At 53.5% G+C, this 23,266-nt stretch overlaps 1 protein-coding gene across 50 annotated transcripts in view; it reads left to right on the top strand.

Moving 5' to 3' along the window:
* Positions 1-23,266, top strand: part of CELF4 (CUGBP Elav-like family member 4) — a 321,515-nt gene that overhangs the window by 56,383 nt on the left and 241,866 nt on the right. For 35 of the 50 annotated variants that reach the window (XR_013525865.1, XR_013525868.1, XR_013525863.1 and 32 more), the window contains exon 2: positions 21,544-21,626. Coding sequence is in view for 24 of the 50 variants with exons in the window: in XM_078348050.1 (XP_078204176.1) it covers positions 21,544-21,626 (83 nt within the window). In the remaining 26 variants the exon portion in view is untranslated. Of the gene's footprint in view, positions 1-21,358; positions 21,427-21,543; positions 21,627-23,266 lie in introns of those variants that run through there. The other 15 variants (XR_013525872.1, XR_013525870.1, XR_013525871.1 and 12 more) reach the window with 1 other exon arrangement.

The raw sequence follows: 23,266 nt of genomic DNA, 5'->3' as shown, positions 1-23,266 counted from the left end.
CCTGCCTCTGGGGAGTCACCCTCCTGCCTCCACATGCTCTACCCTGGCTCATCCCATGTGCTGATTCCAGACTGATGATAGGACAGACATGCCACTGCCTTGCTGGCACTTACCAATCACAATCTCCACTGGCACCCACAGCTTCCAGTGTCTTAGTCTGGCCTTAGAGATGCCCTGTTCAAGCCCAGACTGTCTCATATGCCATAGCAACTCAGTACCAGACTTCAGCCAAGCCAGGGAGAAGAAGTGGGAGAAAGGAGAGGCCCAGAGGAGCCTGGCAGGGAAAACTGGAGAGGAGTTAACAGCTCCTGGGAACTGCAGAAAACACAAATTTGGCAGGTGATGGCAAGGTCTGGAGCTGGGCAGGGGCAGGGGCTGGTGGAGAAGAGAAATCTGCTTTGGAGATGGCTGTGGGGTAGGTTAGGATGAAGGAGGAGGAATTGAACTGCTGGGCTTCTGGCTCAGGGAATTCTGATCTCCAGTGTGGCAGAAGCCAGGAGGATGGGCAGGTGTGGGTGCATAACGGGGGCCTCTTTGCACAAGTTAAATGTGAGGAGCCCTGAGCCCCCAGGCATGGTGTTCAGCAGATAGCTGTGTGTCTGAGAGATGAGAACCAGCCAAGCCACGATGGGAGCTGCTGTGATTGCTGTGAAAACAGTGAAGTAGCGGACAAGCAGCCAGCTACAACCCCAGGTCTGCTCTCTCAGAGCTGCCTTCTCTAGGAGGAGCCAGATTTAAAGTGATCCCTTGAACACAGACTTGACTAAGGAGGATGGCAGAGAGCACTATCACACAGCAGGCAAGCCTGGAAGTGTGTGCTGATTTTAGAGGAAATGGGAAGTCATGGAGGATTTCAAAGCAAGGAAGTGACATATCAGAACCTGGTCTTAGGACAATCACTATGCTGGCCTGAAACAGAGACACTGGAGGCCAGAGGATGAATTAGGAGGTTATTAGACCAGAGAAGATGAGTGAGGACACAGCAGACAAGAGCTTGCATGGAGTGAGGCGAGATTTCTGTCCCGAATAATAACCTAGTAAATCAGTTCTAGACAAATACAAATGCACCCGGCTAATGTGAGGGGCAGGAGGGAACGGGGGGGGGGGGGCTTTCTCCCCACCTGGTGACTAGCACTCACTCAGATGACAGTCAGGGGTCTCTGGGCCTTGGGCAGTGACTGAGGGGAGCATAGGACACCATGGTGATCAGCTGGGATCACAGTGAATGCCATGAGTGGCCAGGACACTTCTCCAGCAGGATAGGGAAGACAAGACGCTGCAGGGGACAGAGAGAGCCCCGGGTCACACCCTGAGCCACCCTCCTGGCCACTGTGGCTTTTAGGCCAATGATTCCAACTTCCCTAACCTGAAACCATTCATTCAAGAATGTGTGTGTTTCCTCACTCCTTTTCATCTGTCCCAAGGAAATGAGGGTGCCTGAACTTCCACCAAATCCCAGAAAGTGAGGAGTAGATGAGGCAGAGGATGAAAGGGAGCTTAGGAGGCGGAAAAGTGCCCAAGGAGGAAACAAACTTTTCAAAGTTAGAAGAGCCATAAAACGCAAGGCGCGACGTTTCCCCCCATTTCCCAGGGAAGCGCCACATTGCGTTTAATGGTGCTGCTGCCGCTGGGCTGATGTGCAGTGGGTGTCTGTTGGGGCTGGAGAGTTGAATGGCAAAGGCAGGCAGGCAAGGGGAGAGGAATATTCCAGGCCTGCCAGATGTGGGGGCCGTGCAGGCGACTCCAGCTCAAGTTCAGGGAGGACACCAGGCCCATGTGACCACAGGACACCCTCCCAGGTGGCCCAACCTTCCTTTCCATCTGCCTTCCTGGGACGGCGTAGATGGGGTGTAAATGTGTCTTGAGAAGTCACCTCTGTGCCCATGAGGGCACTTGTCCTGGCAACAGCATGGGCCAGCCCCCTCTCAGAGGGGCAGATGTAGGGTTAGCAGGTCCTGAGGTGGGGTGCCGTGTGAGGGGCCCTGTGATCACCCATGGGCTTGACCTACAGGGAGCTGGCTGGGCTGTCCACAGCTCCCTATGCTGTGGGATTTTTGGTCGGCTGTGTTTTCCCCAAACAAGCTTATACAATTAGTTTCTTCTTGTTTCCTAAATTATTTTTGCCACTGCTAATTATTTCACACTCCATATACAAGAGTTATTGGGGTGGGTAATGGGACGCAAGGGATGGCTTCGCAGGAACATCGAGGGCTTCAAGACACGAAGGCAACTTTGATTTGTTTTTCTGCTCAGCCGCCCGCCTGAGAGAAGGAACAGAGAATCCTGAAAGAACAGGGGGGCGGCATTGGGGATAGGAGGGGAGGGGGGAGAAACAAACCAGGGCTAAGGCTTTGAATGGCAGCTCCTACTACTCTGCCTGGGCCTAGGAGGGGCACCTGCCCGCAGATCAAGACCACCACCCTCCTGTCCCACAGAAAGGGCATATCCCAGTGTGGCTCAGGGAGGACTGGGCACTCTAGAGGACACTTCTGCTCAATGCATCACAACAGGGACACATGTGGGGCCTGGTAGTGTCCTGGGAGCTTCACGTGTGTCATCACAGGCCTGGGTCACAGTTCACACTATCGATACCCCTGTATGGTCTGGGCAGTGGGGCTAGAGAGGTTAAGGAGCCCCACCAACATCCCATAGCCTGGAAGTGGTAGAGCCCAAATGGGATTCCAGGTCTGTCTGACACCAAAGCCCATGTCTCTAACCACCCTGCTTCCCTGCCAGCCACAGAGGTCCTCTGTTCACACAAAGGCTGGGGAAGATTGTCCTGGGAGAAGGGCACTCACCTTAGACATGAAGGACTTGGCTCCCACAGTCACCCCACCTGGCCCTGGACCCACCGAGGTTTTGGCTCCCGAAAGCCCACAGTGCCTGAACTCCAGCCAGGAGAGTTGTGGCCATTCCCATGTTCCCCTCTAGGCAGACCCCATGGTGGCTGTGGCCCTTTCAGCTCAGCTCTGCTGAAGAGTGGTTGGAGCTTTTCCAATGAAGTTGAACCAGGAATCTAAGTGGAGAAGCAAAACTAGAAAATAGAAAAGTTGCTGAAAGAAAGGGAGTATGGAGCCCAGCCTGCTTCTTGGAAGCTGCAGATCAGCCTGGCTGTGGCCCCGGTCACCAGGCCCATGGGTCACGCAGTTGTAAGCTGATCATCCATCTGGCCCCAGCCATGTAAGGCACCAGTCATATGAGGACCTCACTTCCCTCTCGGACAGTTGCCCCCTGCCCCTGCTTCTCCTAACCAGGGAACCCCAAGTTACTTCCCCTGCCTTGCTCAAGCTTAGTCTTGGCATCCTGCAGTGGCCAGAGGAAGATGGGCTCTGGGCAGCTCTAGGACTCCTCTTGGCTTCCCCATGCTCTGGACCAGGCCTGGCAGTCACCACCCTCGCTGGCCCTCAAGTTGTCTGTGGCTCAGACCCTTTTATTTTGTAAAGAAGCCTCTTGCCCCAGCCAAATGCTGAGACCTACTCTATAGATGCCAAATTAGATCCACAATTCCAGGTGGCACTCTGGCCTCACCTCTCGGGGCTCTCCATATTTCTCACAGACACACCAAAAAATGAAAACAGAGCGAGTGTACCAAGTGAGAAAATGTGTACATGGTGTGGAGCACCGCCCCTGGCCCAAGGCAGTACAGCATTGTGCTGGGGTGACTGGTACTCTCTGTTTACTAAGGGCCAGTCCTGCCCATGCACCAGGCATGTGTGTTCTCATTTGACCCTCAGCAAACCAGTAAGGTAAGTGCTGCTAAGACTCCTATTTACAGATGAGGCAAGCAGCTAAGAAGCCTGCCCCAAATCACACGTTAAAAGGAGATTGAGCCAAGAAATGTGCAAGCCCCATGCTTAACGCCGCCCCACGCCATCTGAATGGAAGGGGCCAGGCTACACAGAGCAGCTCATCCAACTCCATTCCTCCCTACAGATAAGATCACAGGTGCCCCAAGAAGAACAGTGGCTTAGCCCTCGGCATAAAACCCATGTTCATGATTTCCTGCCCAGGTCTTTTCTAAGAGAAAGTTCTTGCAGGAACTTCCACCCTCTCCTGGCCCTGGGAGGGGCTCCCTGGAAGCCACTCTCTTAGCCCTGAGTCTGGTTGCTTCTTACTGGAGAGGACAACTGAGCTCCAGCCTTACTTATCCCCTCCGGATGGGGGCAGGGAAGGGACAGGAGATTCTCAGGAGAACATGAAGCAGAATAAATGGAACAGGGACCTTGAAGGAGACTGCCTGACATTCAAGTGGCTCTCAGTACTCCCTGCTGCCATCGAATTTGAAGCCAGCACCACCCGCCCACGTAAGGCAACTAAGGCAGGAATCAGCATGCCCATTTGATGGAAGGGAAAACTGAGACCCAGAGAAGCGAAGAGACTTATCAAGCCTTGGTGGCAGAAATGGTGCTAGAACCCCTTTTAGTGACTTTTCTGAGAATGCCTTGTCCTGCATGCATGATTCTCAGAAAACAGATGCTAAGGGTTCTGGGGATGTGACTTGTGAGCTGGGGCCCTGGCTTGGAGTGTCCCTGGGCACAGAGTTACGCACAGGATGTGGAAGGGGCTCTTCCAAGGGAGGGAGTAGCTCTACTGCTGACTGGGCAAGGTTGGGGCAGCACTCGTGACTCCATAGCAGGCTCTGAGCACCACTTGGGCTTTGTTGGCTGAAGTGCCCAGGACCTGGCAAATGGCCAGGGGCTATAAGAGCTCACTGAGCCTGCCCTCAGCCTTGGCAAACCTCATGGGGAAATATATTCTCTTATTCTTTGGCTGCAAGTGCTCTTAGAACAGGGGCTGAGTGCAGAGCCCTGGGCTGACCTTTGAGGCAGACAGGTGGGGAAGAAGCAGGCACTGCCCCAGAACCATCCCGGGGAAGGCCAGGGAGGAGAAAGGCCTTTAGACACAGACACATACATTTAAATCCAAGCCCTGCCTCCTGCTAGATAGCGAGTGACCATGAGCATTCCATCTGACCCCTCTGCACCTCAGGTGTGTCCTCTTCACTATGGAGGAAATGGCATCTGCTCACAGATATGTGATGATGCACCCACCCAACTTGGTATTGAGGCTCCGTCCCTCTAGTGCCCACCTTTCTTTGTGCAGCTGATGCAAAGGCTCAATTAGGAAGCAAGGAAAGCAGAGCTGACCCCAGCACTGGGTGCCTGGCACAGGCCTCTAGAGTCAGGAATGGAGGGGATCAGTGCTACCTATAGTATTTGGGAGGGCTGCCTGGACAAGGTGAGATGTTACCGAGGCCTTGGCTGATTGGTGGGAATTCAGGCAGAGAGAGAGATGGGGCCCATGCTTAGTGAGGTGAGACAGGGAACTGGGCATGGGCCAGGGCTTCAGAGGCTTGAGAGAGATCAGGAAGGAAAGGAGGGAAGAAACTCTGGAGCTGGCAGGGGCTGCCTCAGCTGCCCAGTGGTGCCCAGCAGTGCAGTGGGAGCCTGGCCATGCCTAGGCCACTAGGAGCAGATACTAGCCTTGCAGGTGGCCTGAGCCATTCTCTTGGGCCACTGTCCTGTCTCATGAGACACCTGTCACTTTCCCAGTGAGAGATGATTACATCCTTTTTGAAAAATAAAGAACAGGAGGAAGAAAAGAAGCCGAGTCCTCCCTCTCCGTTCTCCCTCCCACTCTCCCTGCCCCCTCTTCCTTTCTCCCTCCCGCTCTTGCTCTCTGTTGCTAAGTAGATGGTAGGTTTATTTGCTGCTGTCGGTTCCCAGTAGAAAAATTTCGTCTTGGAGAGCCGCCTGGATGGAAATGGCTTCAGCACCGATTTCATGGAGAAGGTCTGTGCGGTAATTAGTGTTCATGAGGGAGGAATTGGACTGGCAGGCTCCCAAGAAAACTACTCCCCAAAAGTTAGCTCGAGTCCAGAGGGCTACATCAAATCTAATTCCAGAGTGTGCATCTCAACCGCTATATTTAGACCCACAGACGAAGCAGACAGCTCAGTGGCTCGAGGTTCACAGGGGGCCTGGTCGTGGGAGGCAGAGGCAGTCCATGCTGCTGAGACCATGGGTGATGCAGAAACGTGATTCAGCTGAGGACGACTGGTTCTCACTTAGCCCCATGTGTGTCCTCTCCCTTCATGCCCCAGCTTCTCCAGAACAGAACCTTGGTGAGAGAGGGGGAAACACGGAGAGAGAAGAGAATGGGAGGAGAGAGGAAGGTGGGAGGCTGGTCAGTGCTGGAGTGCATTTATTTCTACAGACCATGCCGGCTGACTGCAAATGCCCACTGCCCCTCTGGGTCCCATGCATCACTTGTTCACTCCCACCACTGCAAGGCCCTCCACTCCCCCTCCTTCCTACCTACCTCCGTTAACCCCAGGCAACCTGCCCTGCCTCCAGGAAGGTTCTCCGGGTGCTCCCATTTCTGTCCGTGGCTTCCTCAGGCCTCTACAGACTGAAGCTTTGTTACTGGGCCACACACCACCTTATCTGGCTTCCTCCATATCCCTCCATCACTGGCCCATCGGCAGGCTGGATGCCCCTGAGGTCAGGTGGTCTTTCTTCTTCTCTTTCCCTGCCTTTTCTCCCCAGGCCAGTGCTGAGCAATTAGCAGGCATCCCCAGACACTTAATGATGGAATGGAGACCCGCAGGCCCCAGAGGGCTGGCAGTGGCCCACCTGGGCCTTCCGCTGAAGGAAGAATAAGTAGAAGCAAGATTAAAATCCAGAACTCTGACTCATCCTTCCCACTTCCATTCTCTGGAATTTTCCCACACCAACCTGCAGTTACCCAGAGATTTTATCCAAAAGGTGGCTAGGGTTGCTGGAAGTCCAGGGACTTGACAGAGGATGGTATCCTGGCCTCTGAGCTAAGGTGCAACTTCCAACCTAGTGTCTTGTCCCAGTGCAATGCTGTGGGGGCCTTTGTGCCCAGGGTCTCCCTCTGGTTCTTCATCCTGGCCACTCCCTCCTTCCCTCCCTCCAATCCTGGACCTCTGCTCTCAGCTGGCCTGACTCCTTGGCCATGGCCCACGTTTCTGGCACAATGAAGGCCTCTGTGATCAGCCCCACACCTCATAGGAAGGACAGAGCTGGGGGTGGGCCTCTGCTCAGCCTCAGATTCCAGGCAGGAGAGGCCTCAGCTGGACCTTCCATCCACCCCACCCTTCTTGCCTCAGGCTCCCCAGTGGGGCTGGAGTTCATTCAGCTCAGCTGAGACACAGAAAGGCTCTAAAGAAAATGAACTAGGAGGCCAAGAGAAGGGGTAAACTAAGGGCACAAAGACAAGATGTACTCCTCTGCAGGAGTCGGAAGACGTGCTAATGTCAGGCTGCAGGCTGGCTCTGCCTGGCACAGCTCACTAAGCCTGGGCCTGGGTCTCCATGACGCCCCTCCTCTGCCCTACTCCTTTCCCCCTCCCCCAGACCCTCTCAAGGTCAGTGAAGACAGAATAGAGCCCTACACAGCTGTAGCACTCATGAGAATTGCACCTGTACCTCCCTCTCTCCCCAGCCCTGGCTGCCACCCGCCGTCCACTCAGGCAGGGGCAGGGGCACTGGCTGCACTCCGCCCACACCTCCTCGCATGAATCTGTTCTCCCAGATCCCTTCCGTTTGGTGCACAGCCTTGGAGACACACCTCCGTCTGTTGACTCACAGTCAGCTTCCTACACAGTTTGTCTGGCTTGCTCTCCCCTCGCCAGGCCTGCACTAGGCTCCCCAGCCTTACTCAACCCGGGAGGCAGGCAGTGCTCTAGGTACCTTACCTACCAGATATGCGGTCTTGGGATGATTGATTCATGCACGTTTCTCCTGGTCTGTCAAAGAGGGATGTGTACTTCCCATCCCCCCTCCCCCACTCATTCATTGATGAGTCTGTGCCAAGGACCCACTTGGTGCCAGGACTGTGCTGGATGCTGAGGACCGAGACTCATGGGTAGGGATCATCAAACCCACTTTACACAAAAGGAAGCTGAAGCCCAGAGAGGCCTGTTGACCTGCTGGAGGCCTCCAGTCAGTACTGTCATGCAAACCATTGACAATGCCTCATCCCATGCTCCCAGTCCCCATGCCAGGTCCTGTGCCCAGAGCAGCGCAGACGAGAGGCACGCAGAGGGGGCCGGCTTCCCCATTGCAGCTCACGGGGTCCGCTTGAGAGGTTAACAGGTAACACAGATAAGAATGCTTAATCTACATTCCTCCCCTCCACTTCCCACCCTCTGGGGACTCCCCATCCCTCCCAAGCTGTCCCATCTCAGTGCTGCCAGGACCCTGTTCTGCTCCTGCGCAGAGATGTGCCTCTTCTAAACCTTGTCTGTCACGTCCCAGCTTTCCTCTCTCCAACCCTCTCCAACCCACATTCCCAGGTCTTGACAATTCCTCTCACAAAAGAAACAATGGACACTGAGGTGCCTCTTTGGGGAAGCATGAAGCCAGCTCTTTGTCACCCAGGCCCCTGCCAGCTCATTACCACCTCCTGTCATTAGCATCTTAGACACACACACACACATACACACACAGACCCACACACACACACACGGGAAACAAGACACACTGGCATCCTAAACTCTGCATGCAAACCCTCCATTACTGTGAGTCCCCACACACACTGGCATGTGCTATGCAGGAAGTGCAAGGTGGTCCCTGTCCCCTACAAGTATGTATGGGAGTGGTTATAACCAAAGAACACACACAGGTCTGACAAAGGGAAGCAGACAACAGACAGTATGAAGGCCGAAGCCATTTTTTACACTGTAGGGAATTTAAGCATCACATCACAACTATTACTGCTGACAACAACAAGAGTAATACTCCCCGTTAATTATATCCCAGGTACTCTGCTGGGCACCCAGAACCCCCGCAGGTGAGTGTCATTATCCTAATTTCTCGGGTTCTGGAAGACACTCTGTAAACTACCCCAGGGCTCCCAGAAGAAAGCAGAGGCTACTATCACAGCCAGACTGACCTCCCTCCTAGGCCAGGTGCAACCCTTTCCCAGGACTCCAGACACCCTGTGGATGGCAGCAATCAGGCCACAGGGGTTGGATGGCTTTCTCAGAGTCACCAGCTGGCTACCTGGTGACAGGAACCTCAAGGTCCTGTGTTACTACTGTGTAGGGATGGGAAAAATGGTACAGCCTGGGGTGGTCAGGAGGAAAATTAAGTAGGTGGACAAAAGAGAACATAGGTGCTAGTCATGAGACAAAAAGAGAATGGCAGGAAGGGAGGGAGGGAGAGGGGGAGGGAAGAAGGAGAGATGGGGCAATGGAAAGAACATGAAGAGGAAATAGAAAAGGAAGGGAAGAGGAGGGGAGGGGAAATGAGAAGGAGAGGGGAAGGGAGGAGGGGAGGAAAAGGAGGGAAGGGAGGGCAAGGAATGAAAGGGAAGGGAAGGGAAAGGATGAAGAAAGAGAAGGGAGGGGAGAAGAGAAGCAGGGAGGGGAGAGGAGGGGACGGGAAGGGAAGAGAGGAAGAACAGAAATGGAGAAACCCAAAGAAAGAGGAAGGCATCTGGGGGAGCTTTGAGCGGATGATGTTCTTATAGGCTCCATCCCTTCTAAATCACTTCAGGGCCCCCAAACTCAGTCTGCTCAGTCTTTGCACATGCAGAGCCTTGCCCTAGTACACCCTTCCTTTAAGGCCACTCTGGGTTGGAGATTCACTCAGGTGTCCCTGCACTGAGTTCTTCCCCAGGCAGAGTTGAGTAACCATGTTCCCAAGGCTTCGGAGTTCAGGGTTCAGGACATGGGCTGTGCAGGCAGCCTGTCCATCTCACACACTGGCCCTACCAGGGACCTGGTCACAAGATCTTAGCCAAGTCTTTAAAATTTGAGTGACTCCGTTTCCTCACCTGTGAAATGGGGATGATAAGTCTATTTTGTAGACTTACATTAAATGAGTCAAAACATATAAAGCCCTTAGAACAATGCCCAAAATACAATCAAAAATCAGTGAGTGTTTGCTGTTATTCCTGCCACCAATAGGGCCTGCACAAACTTCGGCTTGGTAGGCATGTTGGTTGCACACTCATCACCTGGCCTTCCAAGCATGCTTACCGATTGTCTCTTTTAAAGCAGGGTGGTATGTCTTTCATGCCAAATTGTGGGCCATCAATAAATTGTTGTGAAATGAATGAATGAATGAATGAATGAATGAATGAAGATCTTTTCACTCCATCCACAGATGACAGCACCTCCAACCCCAGTCACATGGTTTGTTGGGTCTTGTGTACCAGTCATCTGATAAGTTGGCTTCATTCCTCTCTTGGTGGGCTCTGTGGCCATGTGGGTGGGTCTCTGGGAAGAGAAAAACTAGAGCTGAGTGCTGGGCTCTGTCTTACCCCATAGGCCAGGTTCCCCATTTACCAATTTCTCTCACCCATGTTGGTCACTCCTTGTGAGTCAGCGAGGATTGCAGGATGACCTGGAATAGCTCTAGCCCTCCCCAAGACTGGGGCCAGCTGGCTCTAGAGCAAAAGCCAGAGCCCCTGCCTCTCTGAAAAATGGGAATGCTGCTTCCTTAGGGCTCCCATGGATTTCAAGGAGTGGCTCACTGAGGCTGGCGTCCTGTTACTGTTGCTGACTCCCTCTTCACCACAGCCCTCAGGTTAAATAGTGCTAAATGCCTGTGATTGAACTTATCATATTGATGTTGGGTGCAGCCCAAAGCCCAGCCAGAAGAGCGGCTTAAATGGCCAAGATCATGAAAGAAAGGCACCCTCTATCGAGAGCTGGACTGTGGCCTGCCAGGACGGTATGAGATTGTTTTTCTGCTTTTAAAAGGAAAATCACATTTTCCAAACATCAATCCTGTAGCATGGGACTCCTGGCTATTGGTCTTTTCAAAATAGCCTGTCTTGGATGTTGTGGTTGGAATTTCTTGATTGGTGTGCTTCTTTTAAAAAAAAAAAAAAAAATGTTGTTGTTGTTTTTGTTGTTTAAGTTAATTAGGGCCTGTTAGGAAGAAGCCAGAGGAAAGATGTGAGATTATTTCACATCACCAGGCAGGTCCTGAGTGCTGCCATGTGACCAGACCCCACAAATGAAGAGAGGTGGATACACCCTCCCCTCCTGAATTTTGCTCAGCTCAACCCAACCACTGTCATAAGACCCCATCCTGGTAGGGGGGCTCCCGAGAAGAGGTCCAGCCTAGGAGCTGTGGTCTACTTGGGGGACAGGAATCTCACAGATGAGGACAGCAGAAAGCTGCTCAACCAAGCATTCATTTGAGGGCATCATACATATTCGAAGGAGACCCCGCAAGGACTGAGAAGCTGGAAGAGTCAAACTGGGGAACTGCAACTTGAATGGGGTTCAAAGGGTTGGATGATTTGGTGGAGGCCCCAGGAATGGGAAGGCGCCCCAGACAGGGGGAGAGAATGAGCAAAGGCCCACAGTGATATGGCCATGCACTGCTGGGGGAGGGAGGCATGGCTTAGCAGTGTGACCCAAAGGCAGGGTCTGTCCTAAGAAGCCACAGAGGGACTCACAGGTCCACTGCTTTGCTAGTATGATCTATTCTCCTTTCATGGGAGAAAAGAGTCAGAGAGGCCCATCCCACCTCCCCAACACACACACACACACACACACACACACACACACACACAATCATGAGGGCAGAGAGCTGTCTCTGTGGATATATCAGGGAGAGCTTCAGGCCTGGGGACAGGGATGGGGGCTTCCAGAGTCAGCCCAACAATAGAGTCCTCCAAGCTTCCCTCTGCATGGGGAAGGAGCTCCCCCTGTGAAAAATGACCTCCACCTCCACTTCACCAGTCCCACAGCCACAGAGAGTTGCAGCCAGGGGAATTCTGTCACTCACTCAAGTATTTGCTGAGCTTGCTGTGCAGGTATAAAACATACACACAACCCATCAAATGACACTAGCCACTAGAGCCTCAGATGATTCTTATGCACTGAGGAGGTCATGGTGTCACACTGGGGCTGAGCCATGTGGCTGAGGTCAGCTGGTGAAGCTCTGAAGTTCTGACCAAACAGGTCAAAAGGGAGAGGGAATCCAGGCAGGGGTGGAAGGAGTGAGGCAGAGGCTCAGAAGCTGTTGGAGAGAAGGGAGGTGGTTTCCCTTCCAAACCAGTGATGATGCCTAGCATCGTTGGAGGCCCTGTCTGTCACCCATATCACGCAATTTAGTGATAGTTTTGGTCTTGCCAAGGAGGCCTCTCTGAGAGCCCCTTCCACTCTGGACCATCCCCACTGAGTTCAGCCTGGTTTCTCACCCTGGTCTAAGATAATTCAAACAGGAAGATCTAAACTCCCCTACTAGGTTCATTAGAAAGGAACATAGTTCAGGTTCCAGGTTCTAGCAAAGAATTTATCCTGGCACTTACATGAGTACGAATGCCCCAAATGCATTTGAAATCCAACCTTGATGCTCAGCTAGTGACCTCTACAGAGGAGCCCTAGGCGTGTCGCCTTTGACATTTGAGAGGGCGTCTGTGATAGAGGAAGGCCAGGCACCACCTCAGCTGACTCTACTTAGGTTCCTGCAGGAAGAAAATGAGGTCACTCTTGAGTCCCTTACCCCAAGAGAAGGCCACAGGATGAAGAGGTGGGGAGGGAGGGCCTCTCCCTTCCAAGGACTCTCGTGTCTCCCTGAGCACGACCAAGCTACACACCATCCTCAGACACTGCCTAGGGCTCCAGTAGGGGGAAAAAGGAACTGAGCCCAAAAATAGTCATCAGGAGAGCCAGGGTCTCTGCTCTCCCACTGTGGCCACATCTCAGAGCCTCTCCCAGTCTCAAGCTTCTGAGCTGTCAGGTACTGATAATGTCTCCCCCATCCCCAGCCTATGCTGAGGTATAAGAATGGTAAGATCGTGCACATGACAGTGCTTTGGCAAGCCAAAGCCCTCTGCCAAAGAAATACACACCAGAGAGCACCCTCATGCTCTCCTGGGGACCAGTGGGAGCTGCTGGCCAGAGAAGAGGTACAGGGGCAGGCCCCTGGCTGCAGGAACAAAACCCAACAAATGTGGTCAGCTGAGCAGACTTAACTTCTGCAGGCCCATGTTGGAAAAGCTGACACCTGTCCTGGGCCGGTACCTACTTCTCTGAGCTCATGGGCCCATCAGCCCTGGCCTGAGATGGAGGAGCTCCTCACTGAAAAGAGGGGCAGGCCATCAATATGTCATGTCCACTTTTGATCTTTTTCACAGTGCTATAAAGATGGAGCAGCTGACACCAGACATGTAATTCTCAAGTGTTTAGGACATAAACAAGGCCAACTGGCAGGGAGGGACACTTGGCAAAGGACCCACTGGCTGGTCTTTTAACCCCCTCTGAGGTCTGCAGCTCCTTGTCCAGAGCCAGTTAGGTCCCTCAGTCTGAACATGCTGCCCTGCACTCAACAAGAAGAGAAAGAGAAGGGTGGTCCCTTTCCTGGGAGATTCAAGTCTGGCTTGAGGAAGATCTGGACCACCCCAGCTCTGTGCACATCTCTGTCTTGTGGGTACAAAAGGCAGAAAGAGTCACAGTGAGCCATTTATTTTCCCATACCACAGCAGAGTTTAACTCAACAAAACTCATTTGCCCTCTAGAATGGGCCGTGTTCTTCTCTGGAGTTTCTGATTTAAAGAGAGGAGACTCTGGAGGGCAGTGCAGAGCCTGCAAGAAGAATGAATGGCCAAGGGGGAGATTTCAGCACTTGGAGAGCCCCTAAAGAGGAGAACAGGCTGCAGCCCCTGATGCATTGGCTTAGGGGACCATCCATCTTCCCCCTCCCCCACCTCTGCAGTACCCAGCACCCCCACCCCCAGGCTGCCTCCTCTGAGGAAGACGGATGGCTGCTGTCACCAGGGGCCTGAGCTATGTGCTGACTTCCCTAGACCTTATGGCCCACCTCCCCCACACCTGCATCTCTGCAGCAAGGCACTTCTCCCTGCTGCCACTCTACTCATTCTCACCAGCCAGAGGCAGAGTGGAACTCAGCAATCTCTGCATGCTATGCTGTCTGTCACTGGTGGAAAGGCGGCCCTGGGGTGAGCTACTCCTATAATAGAGCATTTACATATTGGGTGAACACACACAAATGCAAGGAGACAAAGACAAGTATGATTCTAACTGCAAAATGAGAAGGACCATCGCCAAGGGCTATGAGAAACATTGGAGCTGACATAGTCAGGGAAGGCTTCCTGGAGGAAGGAAAACTTAGATACTCCTAGAAAGTTATGTGGGCTCCAAAGGAGTGAGGCCTGGGGGAAGACAGCAGAGGAAAGGATGATGTTCTCAGGCTTGGGTTTACCCCATGGGGGTGGAGAAGCAAGAGGAAGTCAGAGATCTATTCTGTGGGTGGGGAATCACTGTGTCACATTGAGAGAAGACAACGGCAGGAATTGTTGGAATACCAGCAGGGAGTACTCGAGGAGTGGGAAGAGAGAGGGAAGAAGATCCAGGTGGAAAGAACTAGGGAAACAAGAATGGCCAGGAAAGATTCTGGGAAGATGGCAGGAGGGTCAGCCTGTGGCTGGACACAGAGAAGGGTGGAGAGAGTGGCACAGCCCCATGGGGTCTTCCTCCTGCCTGGGACTCAGTCCTGATGAGCCCCAAGGGCCCAGCCTCAAGTTGTTCACGGTTAAGGAGAAAAATGAGGCTCATCCTTGAGGCAAACCACGGGCAGAGGCCACATGCCAATCCATAGAAGGTGAAGCCACAGTGGCCAAGGTAGACGCTCAGGGCTTTACCTCGGAGGAGGACCTAAGAGGTGGGTCTTAAAGACTGTGTAGACTCTGGCCGAGCACTCGAGGTGGGAGGATGTCTGCAGAGGAAGAACATGTAAATGAAGAGCTGCTCTGTAGCTGCCTCTCTCTCACGTGGCAGCAGAATATCTGCTTCAAAAGGTCCCAGGAAGATTGCCTTTGCCCACCCAGACCACAGAAGACAGAAGCTGGATGGGGGAACAGATGTGACCTCAGAACACCAGTAACCCTCTTCCCAGGGAAGCTGGCGGACTTTCCTTCCCTCCCTCTCGCTGTCCACTCCTAGAGATGCTACTGTAACTTCTCTGCAGTGGCCTGCATCTGTTTTTTAAATCCTCCAGATGATTCTCAGGTACAGCTGGAGGTGAGGACCACTAAGGAATGGTGCTCCGAGGCTGTGATTTCAGGTATCATGGCAGGTGGATAAGTGGAGATTTGGGGAGCAGGGGTCCTTCTGGACCCCCCTAGGAAGATCACACTGATCAGGGAGCCTCTTCCTTGGACCTTAGATCTGGCTCGTGGGCCTCCTGCTCCCTTCCCATTCCCCACCCCCCAGCTTTCTCCCACTTCCTCCAAGCCAGCCAAGTCCAAGGCCTAAAGGATATGATGTTTTATTAAAGTCCAGACCTTCCTATTCTTGGACCACCTTCCTCTGGCTAATTCTGTAATTCAATTAGTACAAAGGCAAGGCCCAGCTGGGGTGGGAGGAGGGAGAGCATCGCATCAGGAACCTTCCCTTCCTTGATGATTACGCCCCAGGCTTCGGCCCTGTTCAGAGTTGGGCAGGAAATTGTACTTCCTTTACTTCATAGTGACAAGGGCCTTTTATTCTGGCACATGGCGGCTTTGTATATTACTGCCATCTCCACGTAATTAATTCTGCTGCACTGTGTTTCCCTCCCACATGGTAAAGGGCACTGCCCACCTTCATGGGCACAGCAATACCCCTTGCACCATGGTCTGCAGGCCACCCCTGCCGGAGAGGGGCATCTGCCACTCTGGCATGCACCCTAGCCCGACAGCACCCTCCAGCTGCCCACACTGCTTGCCTGTCCCTGGCCCAATGCTCACCTCTCCTGCCCCACGCTCCTTCTCCCTTCCCTCCTCACTCTGCCAGTGTTTCCCAATCTCCCTTCAGTGTCCCAATCTTGGGTCTCTTTCCTCCCTGCCATAGTCCCTCTCGGCCTCCAGCTCACAGACACCTGAGTGAGGAGCTGGGCTCTACATTTAGCCCTATAGACATGGAAGAGGCTGTCCCTTCCCTCACCAAATTGAAAGTCTATTCAGAGACAAGACATCAAGCTGGTAAATGGAAGGGAAAGTAAATAAGAATGGTAAGTGGGAGAAGGTGATATGCCTGAATAGGAAAACATGCGTGCAGGCCAACGTGTTCAGCCTATGCGATAGAATTTCGAGTATTAGAGGACAGGCAGGTCTGTGCTGGCCAGAGGAGATGGGCACAGGGACCCTCTTGGGTGAGGGGAGGGTGCTGTAGGCAGCTCAGGGGTCAGTGGCTGAGGGCAGCACTGTGCTGTGACTTCTCTCCCCACAGTTCCATCAGCTCTCTGCCCCCATCCCACCTTGGATGATTTCCAAAGCTGCCTCTGCTCCAGAACAGGCTGCAGTTCTATCCTACTTGATCTCATGACTCAGGAAGCAGTGGGACAGGGTGGTAGACGCTGTAATGAGCTGATGCTGGGAGAACCATTCCAGACACTGGGACAGGAAAGGGGGCAGCACCAGGTAGGGTCCTAACACACCCAGAGAGCCCCTGGGTCACTCGGGTGGCTCCTCACCTCAGGTCCCATCAGAATTGCACAGATGGGAGGTCCCTCTGCGAATGGGAGGGAGAAGATGGGGAGGTTTCTGCACCATCATGGATTCCATCCCCCAAACACCAACCCCTAGAACTCAAGGTCAAAGACCCAGAACCATGTACATATCCAGCTTGCCGAGTCAAGAGCATCTGTGTCAAGTCCCAGCACCGCAGCAGCCAGCGCTGCCTCAGAGGAAGCTTTAGGCAGGGCCACAGCCACCCCACCAAGGATAATTTCTCTCATGAAGTCTTTGCCAAGTGGCAGATGTGCAATGATCTTTGTCTCCTCAACACAGGCCGTGGGCCCTGCATCCTGTCGGCCTCACCCATTCTCACCCACCTCCTATTCATTCCATCCTCCTCTTTTAGCAAAGATTTTTTTCCCTTTATAGTTAATTATGCAAGTGATACATGAATACATTCTGGGTCTAAATGTGTCAAACAAAACAAAAAAGTGAAAGTCATAGGAAACATACCCCCCACTCCCCATCCCATACTCCAGACTTTGTCTTTGGTGTGTAAATATGGATATGAGTACATAATGGGTGACTTGATTCTGTCTCTGTCGTACATACATGGACATAATTGGTGACTTGATTCTGTCTCCGTTGTACATACATGGCATCTATTATTTCTCAACTTTGCTTTTCCTATCTGACCATGTGTCATTCCGTGCGGGTACATTGAGGATCTTTTCGTCTTCTTAACTGCTATTGCATATTCACAGTTTAAAAATGAAAATATTCCCTAGGGGCATTTAGGTGGCTTTTAATTTTTTTTTTTTTTTTTTTTTTGCTTTTCCAAGCAGCCACACTGGATCCTTGCTGACTCCTCTCTCTGTAAGCATGAGTATGTGTGGATCGGAGGATCAGGACTCAGTGGGGGGATTTCTGTGCCACTGGCCACATCCCCAGGAAGGATGAGGCACCCTCCACAGAACTTCTCAAGCCTTGGCGTCCAGAGCCCGGTGCTAGCCTCTCTCCCACACACTTGTGTTGGTAGGCAGCTGCTCCCTGATAGAACACTGTTTCCCACCTCAACTGTGAGCTCCCAAAGGGCCCCACCAGGGATGTCTCTGGGGACACCTCAGTACATCATAGAAGAGTGAGTTTGGCAGATTAGTGACTGCTGGGGCAAGGCTGACACCCCCTATCTCCCCCCGTTTCAGCTGGACACCCTCACAGCCCACATTCCCCTCCTCAACCCCTGTGAGATGTGGAAACAAGCCACAAGAAGCAAAGCCAGTTATTCTAGCTGGGAGTTCTGCATGTGCCACCCCCATTCCCTCCCCAGGAGAGAGCAGTGAGTGTCCAATGGCTGAGTCTTGGGCACCCTTTCTTCCCCCACCCCCTGAGCCCCACCTCAGCCTCCACCCTAGGTCTGTCCACAGCACCCTGTGATGATAAACTCTCTTCCTGTAGTCCTTCCCCACAGTCACCATTCCCCCAGGGCTCTGCCCTCAGCAGGGGTGCAGACTGGTCCCTTCCTTCAAACCCCAGAGTCAGCGGTAATAACTGCTTATCCACATTTGCCTTTCTCAAAGAGCCTTAAGAGCAGACTAATCTGCCATGCTGGCATGTCAGCAGCTACATCAGAAGGGCTGGAGATGGACTGGGAAGAGCCTGGGATGGGACTGCCCCAGTCAGCCTCCAAGTCCGGCTGCTCCCGCCTCACAGAGGTGCTGAGGAAGAGAAGAAAGGAGCTTCGGCACCTCTCTAGCCCCTGCTTCGCCACAGTGAACTGCTATTCATACTGCAGCCCGCATTTAGTGAAGTCTGCAGAGGCTGTTCATACTCACTGGCAAGTAGACCTCCCACAAGCTTCTGAGGGCCACTTCTGTTCCCATTTTATACATGAGGAAATGGGGGTGGACCCTGGCTGGGAAGGGGCTCTCCTGGGCCCCTCTCCCTGCTTCCTTCTTTCATCTCCTTTCGCAAATACCTTCCCTTTCCACCTCCTCTCTGACGCCAGAAAGGGAAGGGAGGCAGGAGGAATTTCCACATTGGAAGGGGAGGAAAGGGGTTTCACTGGGTGCAGTGGTGTATCAGCCTTCAGCCTTTTCTGGGATCCGCTTTGGGGTGAAGGGGGAATCGTGGTGAGAGTGCACACTATCAGATTGAATAGGCTCCTGGGAGCTCAGGGGGCAAAAACCCTTCCATCAAGGACCTGATCAACCCTCCAGCATCACCACTATGGAAGCCCAACGTGCCTCAGTGTCCACAGACCTTGGACAGCTCTCAGTAGCCTCTGAGCACCATTTCTGTGCCTGCTGCCCCCACCAAATTAGCTGAGGTGTTCTGGCATTCAGTGCTTTCAAGGAATACATATTAGACTCCACCCATATGCTGGGCACTGGGAACCAAGCAGAAACAGAACAAAACCAGGCTCCTGACCTCATCTGAGCATGGGGAGCCTGCCCATCAATGAGCAAATATACGTGACTCTGTCAGGGAGTGATGGGTGGCAAGCAGGGTCTATGTGGGGGCAATGGGGTGATCAAGGGAGGTGTCTCTGATGAGGTCTCATTTGAGCAGAAACCTGAGGGAAGAGAAAGAGCATACCACGCTGATAGCAGGGGTGGGGCAGGGGCCGTTCTGGGCAGAGGAAAAACCAGTGCAAAGACCCTAAGGCAGAGTGTGCCTCGTGGGCTGAGAAGAGTGAGGGGGCCAGTGAGGGGGACCAGGGGAAGACTGGAAGGAGATAAATTCAGGGGGTGGATATGGCAGTGGGGAGGTCACCCAAGGTCTGGGGAATCCTGAAAGATTCTGATTCACAATAAAGTTGTGAGCTCTCTCAAAAACTGTGGCAGAAATCCCTGGAAGCTGGACAAAAGCAACAGATTCTTTTCCCTCTAGAATCCTTTCCTAGTTATCTTGGGCCATGGAAACAATATGGTCATTCCCTCCTACTACTCCTCCTCTTCCTCCCTCCCCACATCCTCCTCCCTCTCCAAACTTGCCCCTGACCTTGTCCCAAGCTGGCTTGCCTGCGTGCAGCAGAGGCAGTGGCCGCCTCCTGGTTGCAGGCAGAGGACAAGGCCAACAAGGGGACGGGAGGAAAGAGCCCCCGGGAGAGGCAGGCGGCAGCACGAGGGACGACGTCACAGGGGCCTCTGACCGCTATTCATTTCAGTCCCCGGGTGTCTCCATCAATAACCGTCTGCCAGTGACCAGGAGAGAGGAGGATGGCAGAGGGAGGGAGGAAGGGTGATCTGGGGTCTGGGTGAGGGGAGGGATGAGACAGAGTGGGAGAGAGGCTCCTCAGAAGCTCCTCCAAGCCTGGGGCAGGTGGGGAAGCCCGAGGGGGCACTGGGAGCTGAAAGTTTGTCTCCCAAGCTTTTCTCCCTGCTTCCTTCTTTCATCTCTGTTCCTTTCACAAATACATTCCCTTACCACCTCCTCTGTGAAGCCAGAAAGGGAAGGGAGGCAGGAGGAATTTCTACATTGAAAGGGGAGGAAAGAGGTTTTCACTGGGTGCAGGATGGATGGTGGAGTCAGAGCTGCAGAGGACACCGGGAGCATTCTGTGCCTGGCAACAAGAGGCTGGAGCAAGCCTGGTGACAAGGGCTGGTGTAGGTACCAGACTGGCACCAGCAGCCTGTGGGCCTCATGAGAGGAGAGCCGCCACGAGGTCTGGCACAGAGCCTGGCACAGAGCGAGCACTCAGGAAATAAATGGCCATGGCAATGACCAAATGGCTGGCTGTGGATAGTGGCCGAGGGTGGACTAGACCAGCCAAGGAGGGCTGCCTGGAGGAGGTAGAACTTGATCAGATTCTTGAAAGATCAGTGGGTTTGGGAGAAGTGAACATGGGGAGAAGGGGCATACCAGCTGAGGAGGCAGAGAGCAGAGGAATGGGGGGCAGAGGGGTGCAGAGGTGAGCACAGGTTGTTGGGGATGTGGTCTTGGGTAAGGTTTTGTGAGAGAGAAGAACAAGAGAAGTGGCCATTCCACAGGGTGACTTCTCTGTGGCCATGGGTGGCTTGAAAAGGTCTGAGGTGACTGTTCCCTGGGACATTCAAGGCTGCTTTCGCCATAGTGAGCATTTGTGCTTTCCCCATGGTTTTGAGCCTTGCAAGCCTCCCAGTCCACCTTCAGCCACATCTGCAGGCAGAGGAAGAAGGCCTGACACGGGGCATACTGGACAGCTTGAGGGAACTCCCAGAAAGACTCCCCCATCCCTACTCTCTTGGACTTGTCAGCACACTTAAAGGACAGCACCGAAAAGTCACCCCTTGTGTATATTGCTCTGCCAAATCCAGATTCCCTGGCCAGTGGGTGGGTTGTGGCCCATTTAGAATCACTGCTAGACTGGGCCTTCTCAGTTCACAAGGTGGGGAGACTGAGGCCAGAAAAAGGATGTGATTTGTTAGGGTCACCCAGGGAATTAAAGGCCAAGCAAGAGTGGTCTAGTGCTGTGCCTCAGTGGCCTCGATATGCCCTAGAAGCCCTCTGATGGGAAGGGGTGTGAAGACCACCTGTCACTGCAAATCAGACAACAGGGATTAGGACATTGGGGACACAGGGGGTGCTTATTTTATTAGGAGGGACTGGCCTGAGGTCCTCCTTACAGACTGAGCCTTTATTTGGAAGGCCTTGAGGAGCCCTCCACCATTCCTGATGGAATAACGCCCAGCACTCCTACTGGCCAGAAGGAGAGTCCATGGTCAAGAGTGGCCAGAGGTTCCGGGGGTGAGGGGTGGAAGCTGCCCCTTCCAGGAAGCGTAGAGGGGAAACAGAGGGCAGAGAGGCCTGAGGCACCAGGGCACCGGGTAAAGAGAGACCCGTGGGGAGAGGGGGGTGTGGTGGGGGGAAGATGCAGGGTGGGGAGACTTCGCGGAGGGAGCAAAATAGAAAAGCAAAGGGAGTGACGAGAGGCAGACAGCCGGGAACGCTGAGAGGCAGAGAAGCTCCGAGAAGAGTGCACTGGAGAGAAAGAGAGGTGGGGAGATGGACCGATCGCAGGGAGGGGCAGGAGCCTGGAGGGCGGGCGGCAGGGTGCGTCGGTGGGCCCGGGGGCGCCCCACTGACCCTTCTCCGCGCTTGCTTCCCTCCCCAGGCTGCGCCTTCCTCACCTACTGCGAGCGTGAGTCAGCGCTGAAGGCCCAGAGCGCGCTGCACGAGCAGAAGACTCTGCCCGGGGTAAGTGTCGCCCGCCGCGGTGCAAGCGGCCGACACGCCGACAGGGGGCGACTTTGGGAGGCCGGGCGGCGGCGCGGCGCGCGGGAGAGGGCGGCAGGGAGCTTGTGAGCCCGCACGCCCCCCTGCGCGCCCCCCGAGCCGCCGAGCTCTCGGCCGTCAAGGCCCGACGGGATCTGGGGCGGGGGCCTAGCTTGGCCGTGGCCGTGAAGGTGGAGCCCCGGCGCTGTTCCGGCGCTGGCAGCCTGCGGCGGGGGTAGCGCCGCGCCCCGGGTCCCGGGAGCGGCGAGCTGCCTCCGCCGGGCCCGCGGGCCGCGTGCGCGATCGAGTCCGCCCATCGAGTCGACGCGGGCCTCTCTGGGGGGGGGGGCCGGCGTGGGAGGGGGCGCCGCGAGTGAGATCACCGCGGTTTATTTAAGGAGCCAGCCCTCGTCTTTGATAAACTATCGCGCCTCGGCCCTGGTTTATAGCTTCTGTGCGGGGGAGAAGAGAATTATTTATGGCCCCCCTAACTGGGTGTGATATCAGCCACGGCTATTACCGAGGCTAGTTCATCACCATAAAATAAGAAGTGTTCTTTGGGTCAAGGGTCTTCGCGGTCTCTCCTGTGGGTTCAGAGAGATGGGGCGGTGGTGAGGGAGGAGAGATATACGGCTGCTGAGTATCTAAAGATAAATGGAAAGATGTGTGTTTGTGGGCATAATTTAAAGAATTTCTAAATATACACTGTTGACGCTTATACAATGGGCCCTGCAGGGAAGCACGTGTGTTCTATAAGTATGCACACCCATGCTTACACAGGCATGTTTACATTCTTACCAAGCCAACCGTATGTAAACACACGTTTCCATTTCTGCCCCACAGCGGGAAAGGTTAACCAGGTAGACGGAGAGAAAATGCAACCCCGGACAGGGGCAGCCTTCCTTTGCATCAAAGATCTTTCTTTACTCGTTTAGGGCTGGGGAGCGCTGAATTACACAGGGCCTTGCTTCCATTAAGACAGCCTCTGTATTGTATTTTGGTATTTGTGATTGCAAAGCACGGGGCTGAGTCATCTTAATAACATACCCACAGATGCAAATATATGGAAATCGAGCATCGTGCAGATTTTGTGTGAAGCCCAGCTCTGGCAGGGTGGCCATTCCCCAGTTGTTTTTTCAGTGGTGCGGCTACATGCACATATATTATAGTAATTACTTTCTGGGTGCCCTCTGTAAGATGGCAGAAATATGCTCCACATCGCCCCATGTTATGTGTGAAGCATAAAGCCATATTGTAAGATAATCAAAGGCTTCTGAGAAAGGTTTGTGCTGATTAATAAAGTGTTTATGGTACTTTGTTTTGGGGGAGATTGTGATAGATATTTTAGAGTCATCCAAATGGAATAGAAAATACCACATTGTTATGGGAGGCCCTTCATCAGCTTGAGAGAGATTGCTGGGGAGTTTCATGATGGCTAAAAGCCAGAATCAGATGGGGAAACAGAGAGAAGGTGGGTGGGGGAGGTTTAGGATTTTGAAAGGGGAGAGGCTGGGAACTGGGAGTATTTCAGTAGTAGCAAGTGTGGATTGTTGAGGATCTAACATTAACTTGTGGTTGTTTATTTTACATATAATAGAATATCTGAATGATGGAGTGTATTA

Source organism: Callithrix jacchus, chromosome 13 (assembly GCF_049354715.1).
Source record: "Callithrix jacchus isolate 240 chromosome 13, calJac240_pri, whole genome shotgun sequence".
Classification (NCBI taxonomy): Eukaryota; Metazoa; Chordata; class Mammalia; order Primates; family Cebidae; genus Callithrix; species Callithrix jacchus.
Note: the sequence above shows the minus strand (reverse complement) of the source record. Positions and strands in the feature narration are given on the sequence as shown.